Here is a 17,480-nt window from a genome sequence, read left to right on the forward strand (position 1 = left end):
TCCCGTTCGTTCGCTGATGATCGCTTCATCTCTCACTGTTCACTTACTCCCCAAATCGACCTCGATCTTATGGTCAAAACGCCTAGAAGTAAAGCATCTACCAGTACTCTCGATACCTTCGTTCGTCCTACTCCTTCCCCATCTTCTACCTCGACCGCCAGCATCGCCACTTTGAAACGACCCTCTTCAACTTCCTCGGCGACCACGAATACAACACAGAAGAAGAAGGAGAAGAAAGTAGCGAGTACTCCGAACAGTGGGAATAAGAAGAAACCGGTTCAAGGAGGAGGAGGGAAGAAGAAAGTGAGGAAACCTTTGATTGAGGATAATAGGAATCTAGGGACTCTGGAGCTTTTGGATTCGTCAGATGAAGATGCAGCATCGTTAGTAGTAGCGGGTTTGAAGCGGAGCCCGGATGAGGACAAGGAGAAAGAGAAAGGAAAGGGAAAGATGGTACTCGAAGAGGAAGACTGGATGATGAATGACGACAACAAGGTCGACGAGAAGGAGAAGGATAAGGCTAGCCAAGAGGAAGATAGGGCAGCGGCAGAAGCGAAGAAGAAAGTGTTTGGAAGTTGGAAAGAGATCAAACCGGTCGTCGTTGCTTCAACTTCGAAATCAGTCATCCTCGATGGAAACGGCGACGGTAGTTCAGCGACAGCCAAGGTGGATAGTCAAGTTTGTGTCAATCGAAGTGCTGAACAAGCTGAAGTCAAGACGAAGAAAGAGGTCACGAACGGGAAAGGGAAAGGAAAAGAGAAAGAAACGATTGAGCTTTCTTCAGATGACGACGAATATGAGGACGATTTGCAAGTCGAAGGAGGGTTGACATGTCCTGTCTGTCGAGTTGATCTTGAGACTCTACCTGTCCAAGTGAGTTAACGACTTTTTCGTAACGAGAAGTCGAAAAGACCTCGTTGACCTATTTTGCCCTTGCTCCAGAAACGGAACGTTCACGTCGGTTCATGTCTCGACACTCCTCCTTCACATCAATCGACAACATCGACAGACGAATCCGCAAAACCCTCACTCCTCGAAAGAGGTCTCCTCGCACCGATTTCTCGACTCTTCTCACGTCAACCTACTGCCTCTACCTCTTCCTCCACTTCGAAACCCGCTCCCTCTCCCTCGACCTCGAAGCCCCTCACTTCCCGTCTCCCTAATGCCTTCACCGCCCTCATGGCGGGTCATCTCGAATCAACTCAATGGAAGCAAGCCGACCAAGCTTCTCTCCAAAAAGGTCGACTCCCAAAAGGTACCGACCGCAAAGTCCCCTTTTACAAATGGATCGACGGAATGGAAATCACGGTAGACGCGTTCCGGTACGGGAAGATTGAAGGGTGTAAAGGGTATTTCTTGAGTCATGCTCATTCGGATCATTATCAGAATTTGAGTGCGAGTTGGCAACATGGTCCAATCTATTGCAGTCTGACGTGAGTCTACCGAATTTCCTCGAAGTCGGGAGGAGAACCTGACTGACTGTGAGAGAGTTCGTGACTCGTTATTATAAAGGACGGCAAATCTGATCAAACTCAAGTTGAACGTCGACGATAAATGGGTCATCCCATTACCTTTGAACGAAACCGTCAAAGTACAAGGTATCGACGTGACTCTCATCGACGCAAACCAGTACGAGCTCTTTTCCATTTTCCCCTTTCCTCACCTCCCCTTACAACCCCCTCATTGACCCTTGTCTCTCTCTCCAGTTGCCCCGGTTCCGTTCTCTTCCTCTTCGAAGGACCTCACACAGACCCTTCCTCACCCTACTCCAAAACCCCCTCCCGAATCTTCCGCCACCTGCACTGCGGAGATTTCCGCGCCTCTCCCGCTCACATCCTTCACCCCTCCTTATCCTTCCCCCACCCTGCTCCTCCTCCCATCGCCGCGCTTCTCCCCGCCGCTCTCAAAGGCAGAACTCCGAAGAAGTTGGATTCGATTTACCTCGATACGACGTATTTGAGCCCGAGTTATTGTTTCCCTGCTCAGGAATTGGTTATACAGGCTTGTGCGGATCTGGTTAGGGAACGAGTTGTCGAAGGAAGGGAGGAGGCACTGTGGAGAGCGGACGGAAGAGAGGGGGAGAGAAAGGGGATTAAAGGATGGTTGAATGGGAAAGACGTCAAGTCGGAAGGAGGAGCAAAGGAGGAGTTTGAGATGTTGGATTCGTTACCGGAAGAGAGGGAGGAGGAAGGAGAGGGATTGGGTTTGGGAGGTGAAGAAAGTATGGCGAGAAAAGGAAGTGAAGAGGATGAGGAAGAAGAAGGAGACGATGATGGAGCAGAGGAATGGAAGATGATTAGAGAGATGGAGGAAGAATCGCAGAGTCGAGATCAAACCCCTGCGCCGAGAGAAGAGGGAGAATTCGGATACCTCGAAACAGGAGGAGGAGGAAACGACGACGAGAACGCGACTGAAGGGCTCGAAGAAGTACCGACTGTAACAGAGGAACAAATCGAGCAAGACATCGAATTTGCGTTGGACAACTCGGTCAAGACGGAAGAAAAGATGGAGGAAGATTCGAAGGTTCCGCTCGAACCTAAAATGGAAGGAGAAGAGGAGGAGAAGCCGTCTCTCGCTCTCGACGACGAGAAACCAGATCTAGTTGTAGCAGACGAGAAATCGGACTTGAAACCAGACTTGAAACCGGCAAAGAATGAGCGATTGTTGGTGATGATCGGCACTTATTCAATCGGAAAAGAACGGTGAGTCATTCCTCCGTTCTGTCTCCTCTCTATCCTCCGACTGACAGCGACTTCTCATTCGCCAGGATCGTCAAAGCTATCGCTCACGCACTATCAACCAAAATCTACGCCGATCCACGCAAAAAAGAGCTCTTCCTCGCCCAAGATGACCCCGACCTCCATTCCCTCTTGACCGATGATCCTCTCGAAGCTCAAGTACATGTCGGTTGGTTATCGAGTATCGCGAGGGAAGCAATGTTGGATTATTTGGCGAAATACAAGGCACCGAGATGTGAAGGAGGGTTCAATAAAATGATCGGACTCCGACCTACTGGTGAGCCCGTCCTCTCTGTTGACACGCTCGTACGGTGAGCTTATGTGGAATTGAGATGGGTCAGGCTGGACTTATCGTTCCGAATCGAAAGACAAGTTTCCATCGATTCCGAAAATTTTGCAGCTTGAGCAATCTCGCAAATTCTCTCCCGCCGGTCTCTGTACGCCTCCACTCACTTCCTCTTCCTTCACCTTCGTCGCAAAAGCGTGGAGAACGGATGACTGACATCGTCTTCCCCGACGAGACAGATCCTCAGAGAGATTCGACTCCTCAATGCATGGCTTTTGGAGTTCCCTACTCCGAGCACTCTAGTTTCTTCGAGTGAGTGTACAAGTTTCGTCTCGGAAGCGCGAGCTCGAACTGACGAGACTTCGCTCTTGAACAGATTGACTTGTTTCTGTCTCTCACTCGTTCGTCCCGCTTCTCTCCGTGTCCTTGTTTCTCTGCTCACCTTGTTTCGCGTTCTCGCAGGACTACGTTCGAATCATTCCCACCGTCAACGTGCACAATGTCAACTCGCGCAACAAGATGAAAGAATGGATAGATCGTTGGGCAGCCGAGAAGAAACGAAGGCAAGACGCGAGGATGCCCAAAGTCGTTCCTTACAGGAATGTTAATTACTGGTGATCATCCACCTATTGTAGTACTTCTCTCTCCTTTTTCTGTCGTTGTATAGGATTTTCTCTGCCGTCGCTGGCCGTCGACATCGCGTGAAAAACAGAAAGTTTCACGCTTTTTGCCAAAAATTGAAATCGTTCGCGTCGCTTCGTGTTTTTTGGTCGGATTACCTGACACGGCTCATGTAAGCCATCGAGACTTGTCATAGGAGTAACGAATCCGAGAGAGTCAAAGAGAGAACTCCTCGCGGTGCGGAACCTTGCGAAACTTTCAACCGATTCCTTCTCTCTTCTCTCTCTCCATCTCACACGCACTCGTACAAGATGGACTCGATTCCATCTCAAGGTCTCCCAGACAGCTACGACTTCAGTCAATCTCAATTCACTCAGACTCAACCTCAAACTCAACCCGACACTCAACCACCACAATCAACAACGTTTCCCTCTCACCTATGGGGGATCCTTCTCTCTTCTAGCGGTAGCGGTGAAACCTCTTCGACTGGCACCGAACCGCAACTGAATGGAGGAGTTGGAGGAGGAGGAGAATTTGATCGACCAACTAGATTGGAATTCATCCGGCCTTCGTTCGGAGGGAAAGCGATCTACACGATTGGGAGGAATCCAAAGAGTGATTTGAGATTGAATTCGCCGAAGGTTTCGAATCATCATGCGAGGATTACGATTAGTGATCAGGATGGATTGGTTAGGTTGGAAGACCTCAGTACGAATGGAACTCATGTCAAAGGTATCAAAGTAAGGCTCTACTTCCTCTATGGCCACTTTTCAGCCTATCGTGAGGAGGAAATGTGTCATTAAAGTTTCGCATTCACTCAACTCGAATGAAAACCCCGTCGTCCGACACTTTGATGGCCTCGATGGCTGACACTACAACTCTCATCGTCACTGTAGATCGGAAAGAACAAAGTAACGATCCTAGAACCGGGAGATTCCATCATTTTCGGACCCGCAACGATCGATTTCGGCAACGATTTCCGCTACATCTTCCAATCTCCTCCGATCAACTCTTCCTCTACTGACCCTTACGGGCTCGGAGAACTATCACAATCCGGTTCGAAAGTGTTTTCAAAGTACGAAGTGAGGGAACAGATTGGGAAAGGAAGTTTCGCGAGTGTGAGGAAAGGAGTCAGGAGATCGGATGGAACGATGGTAGCGATCAAGATTATCCAGAAGGCGAGGTTTGCGAATAATCCGAAAACGTTGGAGATGTTTGCGAGGGAAATCACAATCATTCAACAACTCGATCATGCAAGTTTTCACTTTGTCTTCTTCGCTCAATCCTCGGAAGTTTGGAGCTGATACATTCGAGCCTCTATTCAGCCGTTCTGTGTGAAGTGCTACGACTGGTTCGAAGACGAGCAAAGAATCTGGTAAAATCCTGCGACTCTTGAATCTGAGCTGCCGAAGCTGACTCTCTCGCCTTTCTAGGATCGTCCTGGAATACGTTGACGGAGGAGACCTACTCGACTACACAATGAAGAAGAAAGGACTCCGTGAGTCCACCTCATGCCGCCATGCTTCGTCGCGACGCTGACTCTTTCGATTTCAGCCGAACGAGAAACTCGCGAGATCGCCCTCATGGTTTGTCAAGCCGTATCGTACCTTCATTCAGTCGGGATCACGCATCGAGATCTCAAACCGGAGAACTTGTTATTGACAAAGGGCAAGAAACCGGTTTGTAAAGTGACGGATTTCGGGTTGGCGAAAATGGTGACGGATCAAACGATGCTCAAAACTATGTGTGGTGCGTCGGTTTTACCTGCATCTGTTTGGTGACTAGATACTGATATATGTAAACCGATAACACAGGAACTCCGACGTATCTCGCACCGTTCGTAACATGCTTCTTCTCCATTCCTGCCAGCTCTCCCACTTACTGAGAATGTGCTCCTTCTTCTTGCAGAGAGGTCATCCTCAACACGAACCCTGCGGCGGGGTACTCCCCAGCGGTCGATGCCTGGTCAATAGGAGTCGTTCTTTACTCTCTCCTCACCTGTCAAACTCCTTTCGACGAATCGGAATCGACCCCTCTACCCGAAAGAATGCGAGCCCGTCAAATCGACTTCAACTTCCTCGTCATGGAAGGCTACAGTCCCAACTGTATCGACTTTTTGAGGAGGTTACTCGTCGCAGATCCGAGGGAAAGAATGAGTTGTGGTCAGTTTCGGGTCTCTCGTATCCCGGATACCCGTAGCCGAAGCTGACAGTGATTATTTGACGCTTCAGACGATGCGATCAAACATCCTTGGCTTGAAGTCTTACCGCAACCAGCGAACGGAACCGTTCGACTGCCGCCGCCGCAAACCGAAACGATGTCGGCTTCTAATCTCCTCAACGGCTTTAACGCTCGTTCGGAGTCAATCGAATCGTCACCGGCTGTGTCAACTTCGAACCCTCCCGTAGCTGGATTAGGGTCGGCAATCAGTCTCGATCAGAGTCCCCGGCCAAAATCGAATGGATTCGAAGGCGAAGAGGAGGAAAGTGAAGATAGTGTGATCGATTCTCAAGCTATCGGTAAGCCTCATTCTTCTTCCTGCCCTCGTCATATGGGCGATCGAAACTGAACGAGTCGATCTCAACAGGGAACCTTCGACTTTCTCGCGCTTCGTCTCCAGCTCTCGCGAAAGATTCGGTCGCTCAAATGCCTCCTCCTCCTCCTCACTACAAATCGCCCCTGCAACCCATCGTGCCCCTCGTCGCTCCTTCTGGTCCTTCTTCGCTCGCTCCACCACAACCGCAAGGGATCAAACGTAAAGAACCGGAATCTGCTTTCTCCGACTCTTCGCTTAGCGACCTCTCGGCGAATGGCGCGAGTCAGAACGTACCATCTCAAGCGAACGACAACGACAAAGCGGAGGAGGAGGACGTCGCAATGAAGGAAGGAAGCGGAATCGTCGGAGATTTGAAGAGGGACGACAGCCCCGAAGCTCCGCCTTCGATCAACGGCGGGAATGGAAGTGCGGAAGACGAGAACGAGATGAAGAAGAAGAAAGGTGAATCACCTGGGGTCGTCGCTGAGAGTATCGAGGAAGAAACGAGGATGAGGGAGGAATCGATCGCGAGAGAATCTTCACCGATCTCGTCAATTCCTGAAGACGACGAGGAGGAGGAGGAGGAAGTAGCGACACCAGCTCGGAGGAGGTCAAGTCGCGCGTCGAAAGCGCCGGCTTCAGCTTCAACTCAACGAACGACTCCCGCGAGCTCGGCGAGGAAACCAAGATCGGCACGAGTGAGTACCGGGAGTACACGGGGCAGGAGAAGGCTGACACCACAAGAAGTTGAGGATGCGGACGTCGAGGTCAAGGAGGCCGAAGTTGGAGGGATCGCGGCAGGCGTCAAGAACCGAAGAAGAAAAGCAGCAAGATTGACCTAACTTGAACACCGCTCTCTCAACGACCTTCCATCGAGCCCGTTATTCTACATCATCTCTCTCTCTCTCGCTTCATCGTTCTTGGCAACAACAAAACTTCAGCCTTACATTCCCTTGATCCTCGTTTCTAGTCGACCAAAATTCCCTTCCTTCGTTTCGGTTCTCAGTTCCCTCTGTTCCTACTCGCACCTTTCTTCGCTTTCGTAACTTTGTTGATCTACCTTCTACTCGCACCTCAGTTCACGCACTTGTCTTTCGTCTTCGTTCCTTTAGTCTGTTACTTGCTTTCGTTGTTTTTCTTTCTCTTGGAATCGGATTGAATCCTTCCTGTACTGAATGTTGCAGACTGTACCCTCTGTCGCGACCGAATCGTGCGAGAAATCTGAGGCCTGGTCGAGGTCCACGAGGAATGGTTCGAAAATGCACGCGTGCATACTGTATGCACGGCTCGCTCTTTTCCCGCTCAACATCCGCTCGAAACTCTCGACTCTGCTACGCTACAATACGACTGTTACCACTCTGATTCGAAGCCTGTATAAGCCGAACAAACCTTACACGGCTCTCTCCTAGTTTCGTCCCGTCTCATTCAACGCTCGACAACTCTGCTCGGCGGGCCGAAACCCTTGTAAAGGTAGTCGACGAGGTGCAGACGGGTCACTCTTAGAACATAGATCATACAGCGAGCACGGTCTCCCCCTACGTAAGCTTGCAATTCCCCTCTTCGATCCTGATCTGAGTTGGGTGCTCTTCCTCTCGTCCCTAGTCTGAGCCTGACCCTGCTTGCTGTGCGTAGTACATATCGGATACTACAACGATCCGCACACGCCGCAGCGTTCCGTCGCCCCTTCTCTCTCGCCAACATGCTCTCCTCTCTTCCTCCTGAACTCCTTCGCAAAGTTATCGAATCGACCGTCCCTCACACGTTCCATTCGTCCACTTATAGAGATCGACAATCTACCCTCCGTTCCCTCTCGCTCGTTTCTCGGACACTTCGCGCCATCGCTCAACCTCTTCTCCTCGAAATCGTCTATTTCAACTCCGACGAGGAGATCAAACTTTTACTCGAAACGAGAGAGAATCACACGGGCATTCAGGAGCTTATAGCGGGATCCAACCCATACGCAGATGTTGTCGAGGAGTTCCTTCGGAGATGGAAAGGTTTTCAAAGTGTCTCGATCGAACGCCTCGACCATGATCCGATCGATTTAAAGTTCCTTGTCCGACATACCAGTAAGTCCTCAGACCTGTCAACTCTTAACCTGGAGGAGGTGCCGACGTGTTCGTCCTCCGTCGCAGCGCTGGTCAATCTCCAGCTTATTGGATCCGGTTTCCATTACACCGCTCGCGAGCCGCTCACTTCCCTTCAATCACTTACTCTCGACTTCCGCGCGCTGGACTCCTCTGTTCCTCTCCTACTGGATCCTGAAGTACTGCCCTCCCTTCAAGCTCTCGGACTCAATAGTGTCACCAACGACGAAGAATTGCGACAACTAGGAGCAACGAACCTCTCACGGCTCCTCCCACAGCTCGACGCTATCGGCTTCCCTTCGAGTCTGTACCGTCTCGGCATCAGTAGCCTTTTCTCCGGTTACTCTTCTCGTATCCTGGTCGATATCCACTATAGGACCCTCGCCTTGCCCGGATTGCTTCAATCCCTTGCATTCGCTCGGCACATCCGTATCCAAGATTCCAAAACCTTCTCGTTCAAGGCATCGGCAGCAACCCTGAATTTGCTCGCCGTCTGTCGAGAATCCGAAAATTCGTCACTCGGGTCGATTTACCTCCCTCTCGAATGGCACCCTTCACGCGTTCAATCAACGGATATCATGACCGAGATGCAACAAGTCATCAAGGAGGGCGAAAAAGCTGGAGTCGAGGTCGTTTTCGAATCGCAATCTCATTCTTATCTAGACTACTACGTCTCGAGGGAATTCTGGGCCAGGCAACGAAAGACAAGAAAGGAGGAACAGAAGAGAAGATTAGGAGAGGAGAGCAGGTCCTGAGCAGTATTCCGGGGCGAGAAGTGAGGGAGGATCGAACGTTTTCTGCTTGCTTGTCTTTCGTTTGTCTCTCCCCCATTCCTGTTCCTCTTCCATTGTGATGCACTATGTCTTCGAGATACGTTTTGTTTGTCAGCTAAGCCCGAGAGAAGATGTGGACTCTCATGCGTCTGGTCGAAGGAGGGCTCGAGCAACGCAAGATTCGCGACAATTTGACGGGTTTGATGTCGAAGAGACGACTTTGAGCGATCGACAGGACTGCTTATGGAAGATGCGAAGACCGTTCGACGACAGCGAGAACTCCACGCCCAGGTCAAGAGCGTTATCGCAGTCGGAGCGTGAAGTCGAAGAGCGAATCGCGAAAGAATCGAATCGCAGTGCACCGAAGGAGCAAGAGGAGGGATTTCTTCTTGGCGTCTGAGGAGCCGAGAGCCCGTACTGATCTCATCAGTACCGCTTGGACTTCAGCCTGAGTTGTCGAGTCAGAGGTAAGAGGGAGATCGATCCTCGAGAATTCCTTTCCCTCTTTCACTTCACTCTCACACCTCACCAAGTGCTCTACACCTAGCGGGAGTACCGGAGACCCCCATAATTACCTTCTGCACCTCCCTCAGCCTCTCCAGCGCCTACGGTCTCCTTGCTCGTCACTCAACCTTTTTCATCTACAACTTCGACTCCTCGTCCACCTTCCCCTCTGAGCGACTGGAAAAGTGGTGGAAAGGATCAGGCTGTTAGTCCAGAGGATCTGAGCAGGCAGTGTAGAGCTTCTGAGTGAGTCAACACGCACTTCGAACAACGTTCTTGTCTCCTCGCTCCTCACTTCTCCCTCTAGTCGAGAGTGTTTAGCTAATGCCGCCGTTAGTACCTTTCAGACTTCAGCGAAGAGTCGTCACTTGAAATGCTCCCTCAGCTACCCGTCGAACTCCTCCGCGTCATCGTCGACAATTTCCGGCTTCCTCCTTTCTCGAGTCCGTTTCGAACGCTAAAGCTCGAGGACGAGACTCGATCATCACTTTGCTCCCTCTCTCGTACGAGTCGCGTCTTCAACGACATCGCTCAACCTCTCCTCTACAATTTCGTCCGTGTCCCGGCTAGCAAACCTCTCCAAACTCTCATGCTTCTTGTCGAAAACGGTAGAAGAAACGATCGATTAGCCTCGTTAGAAACAGTCTTTTTCGAATCGGAATACGACGCGGCAGGAACACTTCTCTTTGACCCCTCTTTCTCGCGTCTGTTGAGGGAACTTCCGTCGATGTTGGGCGGGACGAAGCAACTTCTTAGCTACTCCGGTCTATGGCAATTGGAATTGTTTCAGGGTTCTAGTCCGTCTGTTGATCTACTACGGTTCTGCCACAGGACGAGCTGACTCTGTTTCGTTGCGGAACAGATCTCTCTCGAGTTTTCCTCAATCACATCAATCTCGATACAAGATCGCTCTTCCCTTTATCTTTCCCCTCTCTCGAGGTACTCGGCTTATGCAGTGTCTCTGTCGACCCGTTCCCGCTGCCAGCGGCAAGTTTTCCGTCACTTCGTCACCTGGGTTTCGACGTATGCCGCCTCCTTATCCTCGACAAGATGAACCTGCTCGGCCTAGTCCCGCGAATGGACTCGAGTATCATCACGGCGGACGTGTTCGTTGAGGTACATTTCAAGCTCTCCAGCCTCTCTCTCGCCTCGATTCTCGTCAACCTTGCCTGGAATCGGCTTCCCGAAGCGCAACAAGCGGAATCGTCCATTGTGAACCTTCGTCTCCTTCTCTCCGACATCCTGAACCCCCGTCCGACCCCAACGTCGGCAACATCCTGCAGTTCTACGTTGAACTGGTTCGCCTTCCTCCTCCAGGATCCCTATCATTTCGCTCGCCTCGAATTGCTCTACCTTCCTACTCTCAGCTGCCTCTCTCCAAAGTACCAGACGGACGAGATCATCACTTCGATCGGGAATGTCGCGCTTGCGGCGAAGAATCGAAACGTTTTAGTAGTATTCGAAGAACAATCCGATCAAATGAAGGGCGAAAGCCAAGTTTCCGAGGACTTTATGAGGAGGATGACGCAAAGGAGGATCGGAAGAGAGGTAGAAGCAGGGTAGTAGGTGAGGACTTAGATGGATGCGAGGTCGAAAAGGAAGTCGAAGGAAGAGATAGGAAGTGGAATCCTTTACAGTAATGCTTTGTCCGAATGTGATCTATACCGTTTCTCTTACGATCATCTCACTGAGACAGGATATCAGTGAACCAGAGATCGAATCGTGTCGAGAGGGCGGACGCTCTTTCGCAATCTGACAGCGTTGAGAGGTAATGGCTAGCTCGATGAATGTCGTGTCGAGTCGAGCACCGGAGCCGAGACCCCTACTCTGAGCAGATGAGCAAGTGAACAAACACGAGCATAATTAAGCGTCAGAAACCAGATACGCAAGTGCGCAACAGAACTCCAATTGAAGACGAAGAGCGATTTCAGTGCCCCGGAGCTGGCCGGAGACGAAGACCGCTGGCTGTCGCAGTAGCTTGGTGTATACAACGGCTTGGTCGAAAACACGGAGGTAAAGGCAGGAGCGAAAGTTCGAGCGAAAGTTGCGCGAAGATCCGTTTCGACCTCAAGTTCTATCGACGACTCGACAGACCGCCGCAAGCTTGCCAAGTAGCTAGCAAGACTAATCTATTCGACTGCACTCGAACGCGCGCCTTCCTTCGCCTCACTCACGTTCGGTGATTCACCCGATTCAATCTCCCGCATCTCTCGATTTCGTTCAACTCATAAGCCCGATCGAGCATGCCGGGTTACAAGAAGGATGAGGAGAGTCACGGTGGAGTAGGGTCTTTCTTCCAGGACAAGACGGTGAGTCTCATCTGTCCCGACCTCGACGACACGTCCTGTTTCATCAACCTCACTCGCTGACCTACCGTTGCGCGTCCCTATCATAGACTGTTATCCAAGAAGCTCGAGTATTCAATGAAACCCCTATCAGCCCGAGAAAATGTCGCATCCTCCTCACCAAGATCATTTATTTACTCTATGTCGGCGAGACGTTCGGAACTCAGGAAGCTACGACCCTATTCTTTGGTGTTACCAAGCTGTTCCAACACAAAGATGTGAGTCGAGTCGCAGTCTGAGCCGCTTGTCAAGTTAAACGAGCTAACATCGAATCGAACTTGCAGAGTGCTCTCCGACAAATGGTCTACCTCGTCATCAAGGAGCTCTCGAAGATCGCTGAAGATGTCATCATGGTCACCTCGTCGATAATGAAAGACATGCAACCGAATCTCGAAGTGATTTACCGACCAAACGCTATTCGTGCTCTCTGCCGTGTCATCGATGTAAGTCTTTCTGCCTTGTCCCTTTACAACAGGAGACAAGCTTACATCGGGTGACATTGTAGGGATCGATGATTGTCGGAGTTGAACGATTTTTCAAGGCTGCGATTGTCGACCGAAACACTTCGATTTCTTCTGCCGCTCTCGTTTCTGCCTACCACCTCCACCCAGTCGCACGAGACGTCATCAAACGATGGGCGAACGAAGCTGCCGAAGCAGTACAGAACAAGGGAAGTTCGGGAATGATGGGATACGGAGCTCAAGCCGGGTTCCAACAAATGCAAAGTTCGAGCGCGATCATTCAGTACCACGCCCTCGGTCTCCTCTACCTCATCCGACAAGGTGATCGAATGGCGGTTACGAAGATGATTCAGCAACTTTCGGCGTCGAAAGGATCTTCGGGAGTCTTGAGGAGCCCGAACGCGATTTGCATGTTGATCCGTTTCGCTGCGAAAGTAATGGAAGACGATCCCAAGTACGTCTTTCATTATCGTCTCGTATCTTCTTATCCTATCACTGACCTAGATCTCACCCTCTGTAGCGTCCAGCGAGGAATGTACGAGTTAATCGAAGGCTACCTCAAACACAAGAGCGACATGGTCAACTACGAAGCTGCCCGCGCTATCTGCGAGATGAAGAACGTTGGCTCGAGTGAACTTCAACGACCTATCGCTGGTGAGTGAAACGCGCTATCTTCTCCTGAGGGACTCGTCTGAATCTCGTTCTCTCCAAAGTATTGCAACTGTTCCTCTCTTCCCCCAAGTCGACACTCAAGTTCGCCGCCATTCGTACTCTCTCAAAACTCTCTCAAACCCACCCCAACGCCGTCCAAACCTGCAACCTCGACATGGAAAAACTCATCAACGACGACAACCGGAGTGTCGCAACTTTCGCCATCACGACCCTCCTCAAGACCGGTAACGAAGCTTCCGTCGATCGACTCATGAAGCAAATCTCTCAATTCATGAGCGAAATCTCGGACGAGTTCAAGGTCATCGTCGTCAACGCGATTCGAGCACTTTGCCTCAAATTCCCAGCGAAGCAATCCGTCATGCTCAACTTCCTGTCGGGAGTCCTTCGAGACGAAGGAGGATACGAGTTCAAGCGATCGGTCGTCGAAGCGATCTTCGATATGATCAAATTCATCTCGGACTCGAAAGAAGCTGGTCAGCACCTTTTCCTTTCGTTCGCCTGGCTCGGCTTTGATAGCTGACCTTCGATCACTCTCTCTTGTAGCTCTCGCTCAACTTTGCGAGTTCATCGAAGACTGCGAATTCACCAAGCTCTCGGTTCGAATCCTGCATCTTCTCGGAGTCGAAGGTCCCAAAACTCTTCAACCTTCAAAGTACATTCGATACATCTACAACCGAGTCATTCTCGAGAACGCTATCGTTCGTGCGGCAGCTGTTTCGAGCTTGGCCAAGTTTGGAGTCAACGTTGCGGATCAAGCCGTGAAAAAGAGTATCAAAGTTCTCCTCACTAGGTAAGCAAACTCTTCGTGGAGACGTCCTCGATCGATGCTCACGTCTCTGTGTCTCGTAGGTGCCTCGACGATGTCGACGATGAAGTCCGAGACCGAGCTGCTTTCAACCTAAAACTCCTCAACGACGAGCCTTTGGCCGACACTTTCGTTCGCGAAGGTAAGAGGCTTTCTTGTTTCCGCGCAGGCGTTTCAACCTGACCAAGATCTCTCCGTAGCTTCGACATTCTCCCTCGACGCCCTCGAGACCCGATTGGCTGCTTACGTCGCCGACACCGAATCTTCGATCGCTCCTTTCGACTTTGCCTCGGTTCCGAAAGTCAGCAAAGAACAAGCTCTCGAAGCTGCTCGACGTGAGTACAGTCCTCTCTCTCCTTCCCTGTTCAGCAACCGACTCTGGTCTCTCTCGAACAGGCTCGCGAACAGATGCGATCAACTCTGTCGCTGTCGCATCGGATTCGGCTGGTATCGCTGGAGATTCGAACGGCGCAGCTCCCTCCGCCACCGAAACCCAATCGGCTTATGCGAAGCAACTCGCGGAAGTTCCCGAACTCGCCGAATACGGTCCCGTTCTCAAGAGCAGCGCGAAACCGATCGAACTTACCGAACGCGAAACGGAATACGTCGTCTCTGCCGTCAAACACATCTTCGCCGAGCACGTCGTCTTCCAGTTCAACGTCCGCAACACGGTCGACATGGTCCATCTCGAACAAGTCTCGGTCATCATGTCACCCTCCGAAGAAACTGAACTCGTCGAAGATTTCATCATTCCCGTTCCTTCTCTCGCTCCCAACACTTCCGATATCGTCTATGTGTCGTTCTCACGAACAGATCCCGCGGCTTACGCGACTGGATCGTTCACCAATACTCTCAAATTCATTTCGAAAGAAGTCGACCCCGAATCGGGAGAACCGGAAGAGGATGGATACGACGACGAGTACCAGGTCGAGGAACTCGAGGTCGGAGCTGGAGATTACATCGTACCGAGTTATGCTGCGTTCGCGACCGAGTGGGATAGGCTGAGAAGTGGAGCCACGGCGCAAGAAACTTTCGCTTTGACGGCGCTCGATTCCCTCAAGAGTGAGTTCTTTCTCTCGATATTAGAGTCCTCTGGCCGCGTATCTCACTCGGATCGCTCTCTTTCTTTTAGCTGCATGCGATTCTCTGTTGGAGATTCTCGGAATGGAAGCACTTGGAGGAACGGAATCGCCTGCTTCCCCAACTGTTCACACGCTCAACATGTCGGGTCTCGTTTGTGGTGGAGGAGGAAAGGTACTCGCTCGTGCTCGTATGACTTATCAATCAGGAAACGGAGTCGTCTTGGAGTTGACGGTCCGAGCAGAAAAGGAAGAAGCCGCGCAACTTGTCGTTTCGGCTATTGCTTAAGAAAACTCCTCTCCCTCTCTTTCTCTCTCCTCATCTTGTCCTCATTGATGTAGATTTTGTTCTTGACCCTTTCATTTCCCATTCCGTACTCGTGACATGATACCCACAGCCTTTGTCCCAACGCAGGAGTGTCCCGAATAACCGTTTACGCCCGACGCTTGCTCGTGAAAAGGTACATCTCAAGGTTACAACACAAAAGAGCTACGTCGCAGATGAATATGCCAGTCCGAGGTCGTTTGGCTTGCCGTCGCAATCTACAAAATTAGCAATTTCGTTGTCGCAGAAGTCGCCTAGAAGCAACGAGCATATCAGCCCAATTCCTGAGAAAGCAAAGGCGAAGGGAGCTCACCGAAAGCCGCATACGCCTCGATATAATCTTGATCCTCGAGCCACTCGACTGCCGCCGAAATAAAGGATACTTGATCCTTTGCAGAACCGGTGCCCATGAACTGAAGCGGTTGAAGTCGGCAACACAGCCCCGGGCGAGGAGAAGGGGATCACCGACTCACCTCCGTCAGCCAGATGGGTTTCGAAAGGTCTGTGTGAGCTTCCTCCAGGTATTTCTTGAAATACTCAAGATTGCTCGCCTGTCGAGGCTACACTCTCAGCTTTTGAAGGACAAAGATATAGCTTGCTAGGGGTAGAAGAGATGACTTACGGAATCGTACCAACTGGAGCAAGCAAAGGAGAAAGGTTCAGCTCGCGAAATTGGGAACCGGAAAGTTCGAAGAGCCTACTGCAAGGCGACCGCGTCTATCGTACATCCTGTACACTCGTCGAAGAACTCTTTCAGCCATGGTACCCCCATCGGCTTACCGTCATCCGTCAGAACTCCGTTTGAGACAGCTGGTGAAACGAGCTTGACGTTTTTCGTTGCGAGAGGTTGCATCGCCGAAGACCATATCGAAGCTGCCTCTGAGGGGGAGAGATTCGCTTGCTCTGCGAGGTCGGGCTCGTTGAACCTGAGTGGAGCGACGTGTCAGTTCAAGCAGAGACTCGAGGGTTATCCGAGAGAAAGGTCACCCGAGTATGTGAGTCGCGCCCTGCTGAATAGCTTTGTCAGCTGCTGCTTCCCATCCTTCAAGTTTCTTTGTTCCCCATCTGACGAAAGACGTAGGTTAAGCCAATTTTTCCGCAAGTTCGAAATCAGCAGAAAGGGAAACGAAACTCACAACATTGGAACGTACATCACTCCGTCTTTCAGACCGCCCCCCGTCGAGTCCCAGTTATAGGCCCAACAGATGTCGAGCTGCTGTGTTAGAGGCTATGAACAAGCGAGCGAAATCAGACCTGAATTTTGTATGCTCGAGCTCAAACAGCGATCTCACCGCTTTGTTATAGCCAACTCCTTTGCGACATCTCAAGGAACCGGAACCAGTACTACTGTCTGAGGGTGAGGCGGGGGCTTGGCCTGAAGTTGTCGGAGATGAGCTCGCGTCTTTCGAAGAAGTTGAATTTGTGTCCTCCTTGCCTTCTAATGCTCCTGTCGGCTTTATGCTGTCAGCCGTTGTTGACGAAGGCGTTTCATTCTCATTACCCTACGATGCGGTGATTCCAAGAGTCAGCGATCAGTTCAGCTAATCGAGGAGAAACAGCTCACATTTGTATGTCCTCCCGAGCTTTTCGTCGAGCTCGCCGAAGCAGTCTTTGACAACCCACTTTCTCCTCCACCTGACCCTTCCGATGTTCCACCTCCTCTAAGGGATGTCGAGCTTGAAGTGATCGCCGCTGAACTTTCGTCTCCGCCTATCAGATTCTCAAAACCATTTCCTTCCTTTTCGACGTAGAAATACGCTGCTATCGCTGCTGTCACCACCACGAGCACTCCAAGTATCACGATCCAGGTAGACGAGTTATCCTTCTTTCGTGATTTCACTGAGCCTGAGTGTCGTCGCTGAGGGAGAGCCAGCTTTGTTCAGCGGCTGCAAACCAAAAGAACTAGAAGACAGTACTCACCAGTGACTCCTTCTCGTGCAGACCAGTCTCTGAATCGGATGAATCGGTCGAATAAGGTGATGAAGAATCGGATGAAGGATCTTCTTCAAGGTCGTCGTCGTCTGAAGGGGGAGGTCGTGTCGAGCTATGGCTGTTCCTGTGTGTCATGCATGCAGGCTAGCGGTTGCCAGAGCAGAGAAGAAGAGCTGGAAAGAGACTCGAGCGTCAGTACGCACGAAGCTCGCGAAAGAGAGGGTCCGAACATCGTGGAAAAGAAAATGGGTAGGTGCGTCTATGAAAGAGTCGAGGGCTTTGCAGTTTCCCAGAATTTTGTAAACAGAGAGAGTAG

At 51.0% G+C, this 17,480-nt stretch overlaps 6 protein-coding genes across 6 annotated transcripts; 5 read left to right on the top strand and 1 right to left on the bottom strand.

The window, feature by feature from the left end:
- Positions 1–69: 69 nt before the first annotated feature.
- PSO2 (DNA cross-link repair protein PSO2) lies at positions 70–3,642 on the top strand (the record flags this gene model as incomplete). Its single annotated transcript, XM_076628164.1, has 9 exons — positions 70–873; positions 943–1,433; positions 1,513–1,629; positions 1,707–2,702; positions 2,768–3,015; positions 3,080–3,175; positions 3,264–3,336; positions 3,401–3,425; positions 3,487–3,642. The coding sequence occupies 9 exons, from the start codon at positions 70–72 to the stop codon at positions 3,640–3,642; spliced, it is 3,006 nt and encodes a 1,001-aa protein (XP_076491565.1).
- A 314-nt stretch (positions 3,643–3,956) lies between these two features.
- Positions 3,957–7,023, top strand: JCM6883_007334 (uncharacterized protein; the record flags this gene model as incomplete). The annotated part of the gene is made up of 9 exons (XM_076628165.1): positions 3,957–4,385; positions 4,542–4,898; positions 4,971–5,020; positions 5,079–5,143; positions 5,200–5,394; positions 5,460–5,481; positions 5,554–5,807; positions 5,877–6,164; positions 6,233–7,023. The coding sequence occupies 9 exons, from the start codon at positions 3,957–3,959 to the stop codon at positions 7,021–7,023; spliced, it is 2,451 nt and encodes an 816-aa protein (XP_076491566.1).
- Positions 7,024–7,880: 857 nt separating this feature from the next.
- Positions 7,881–9,023, top strand: JCM6883_007335 (uncharacterized protein; the record flags this gene model as incomplete). The annotated part of the gene is made up of 1 exon (XM_076628166.1): positions 7,881–9,023. One exon carries the CDS (start codon positions 7,881–7,883, stop codon positions 9,021–9,023), a length of 1,143 nt encoding a protein of 380 aa, XP_076491567.1.
- A 1,572-nt stretch (positions 9,024–10,595) lies between these two features.
- Positions 10,596–11,108, top strand: JCM6883_007336 (uncharacterized protein; the record flags this gene model as incomplete). The annotated part of the gene is made up of 1 exon (XM_076628167.1): positions 10,596–11,108. One exon carries the CDS (start codon positions 10,596–10,598, stop codon positions 11,106–11,108), a length of 513 nt encoding a protein of 170 aa, XP_076491568.1.
- Positions 11,109–11,788: 680 nt separating this feature from the next.
- Positions 11,789–15,196, top strand: SEC21 (coatomer subunit gamma; the record flags this gene model as incomplete). Its single annotated transcript, XM_076628168.1, has 11 exons — positions 11,789–11,854; positions 11,941–12,108; positions 12,175–12,333; positions 12,396–12,805; positions 12,872–13,005; positions 13,065–13,496; positions 13,567–13,813; positions 13,873–13,970; positions 14,029–14,163; positions 14,225–14,890; positions 14,961–15,196. The coding sequence occupies 11 exons, from the start codon at positions 11,789–11,791 to the stop codon at positions 15,194–15,196; spliced, it is 2,751 nt and encodes a 916-aa protein (XP_076491569.1).
- A 201-nt stretch (positions 15,197–15,397) lies between these two features.
- Positions 15,398–17,299, bottom strand: JCM6883_007338 (glycoside hydrolase family protein; the record flags this gene model as incomplete). Its single annotated transcript, XM_076628169.1, has 10 exons — positions 15,398–15,486; positions 15,546–15,645; positions 15,706–15,783; positions 15,855–15,867; positions 15,934–16,158; positions 16,220–16,297; positions 16,369–16,460; positions 16,525–16,734; positions 16,797–17,090; positions 17,153–17,299. 10 exons carry the CDS (start codon positions 17,297–17,299, stop codon positions 15,398–15,400), a joined length of 1,326 nt encoding a protein of 441 aa, XP_076491570.1.
- Between the last annotated feature and the right edge of the window lie 181 nt (positions 17,300–17,480).

This window comes from Sporobolomyces salmoneus, assembly GCF_050403485.1.
Source record: "Sporobolomyces salmoneus JCM6883 DNA, S_salmoneus_JCM6883_v1_ctg1, whole genome shotgun sequence".
Taxonomy (NCBI): domain Eukaryota; kingdom Fungi; phylum Basidiomycota; class Microbotryomycetes; order Sporidiobolales; family Sporidiobolaceae; genus Sporobolomyces; species Sporobolomyces salmoneus.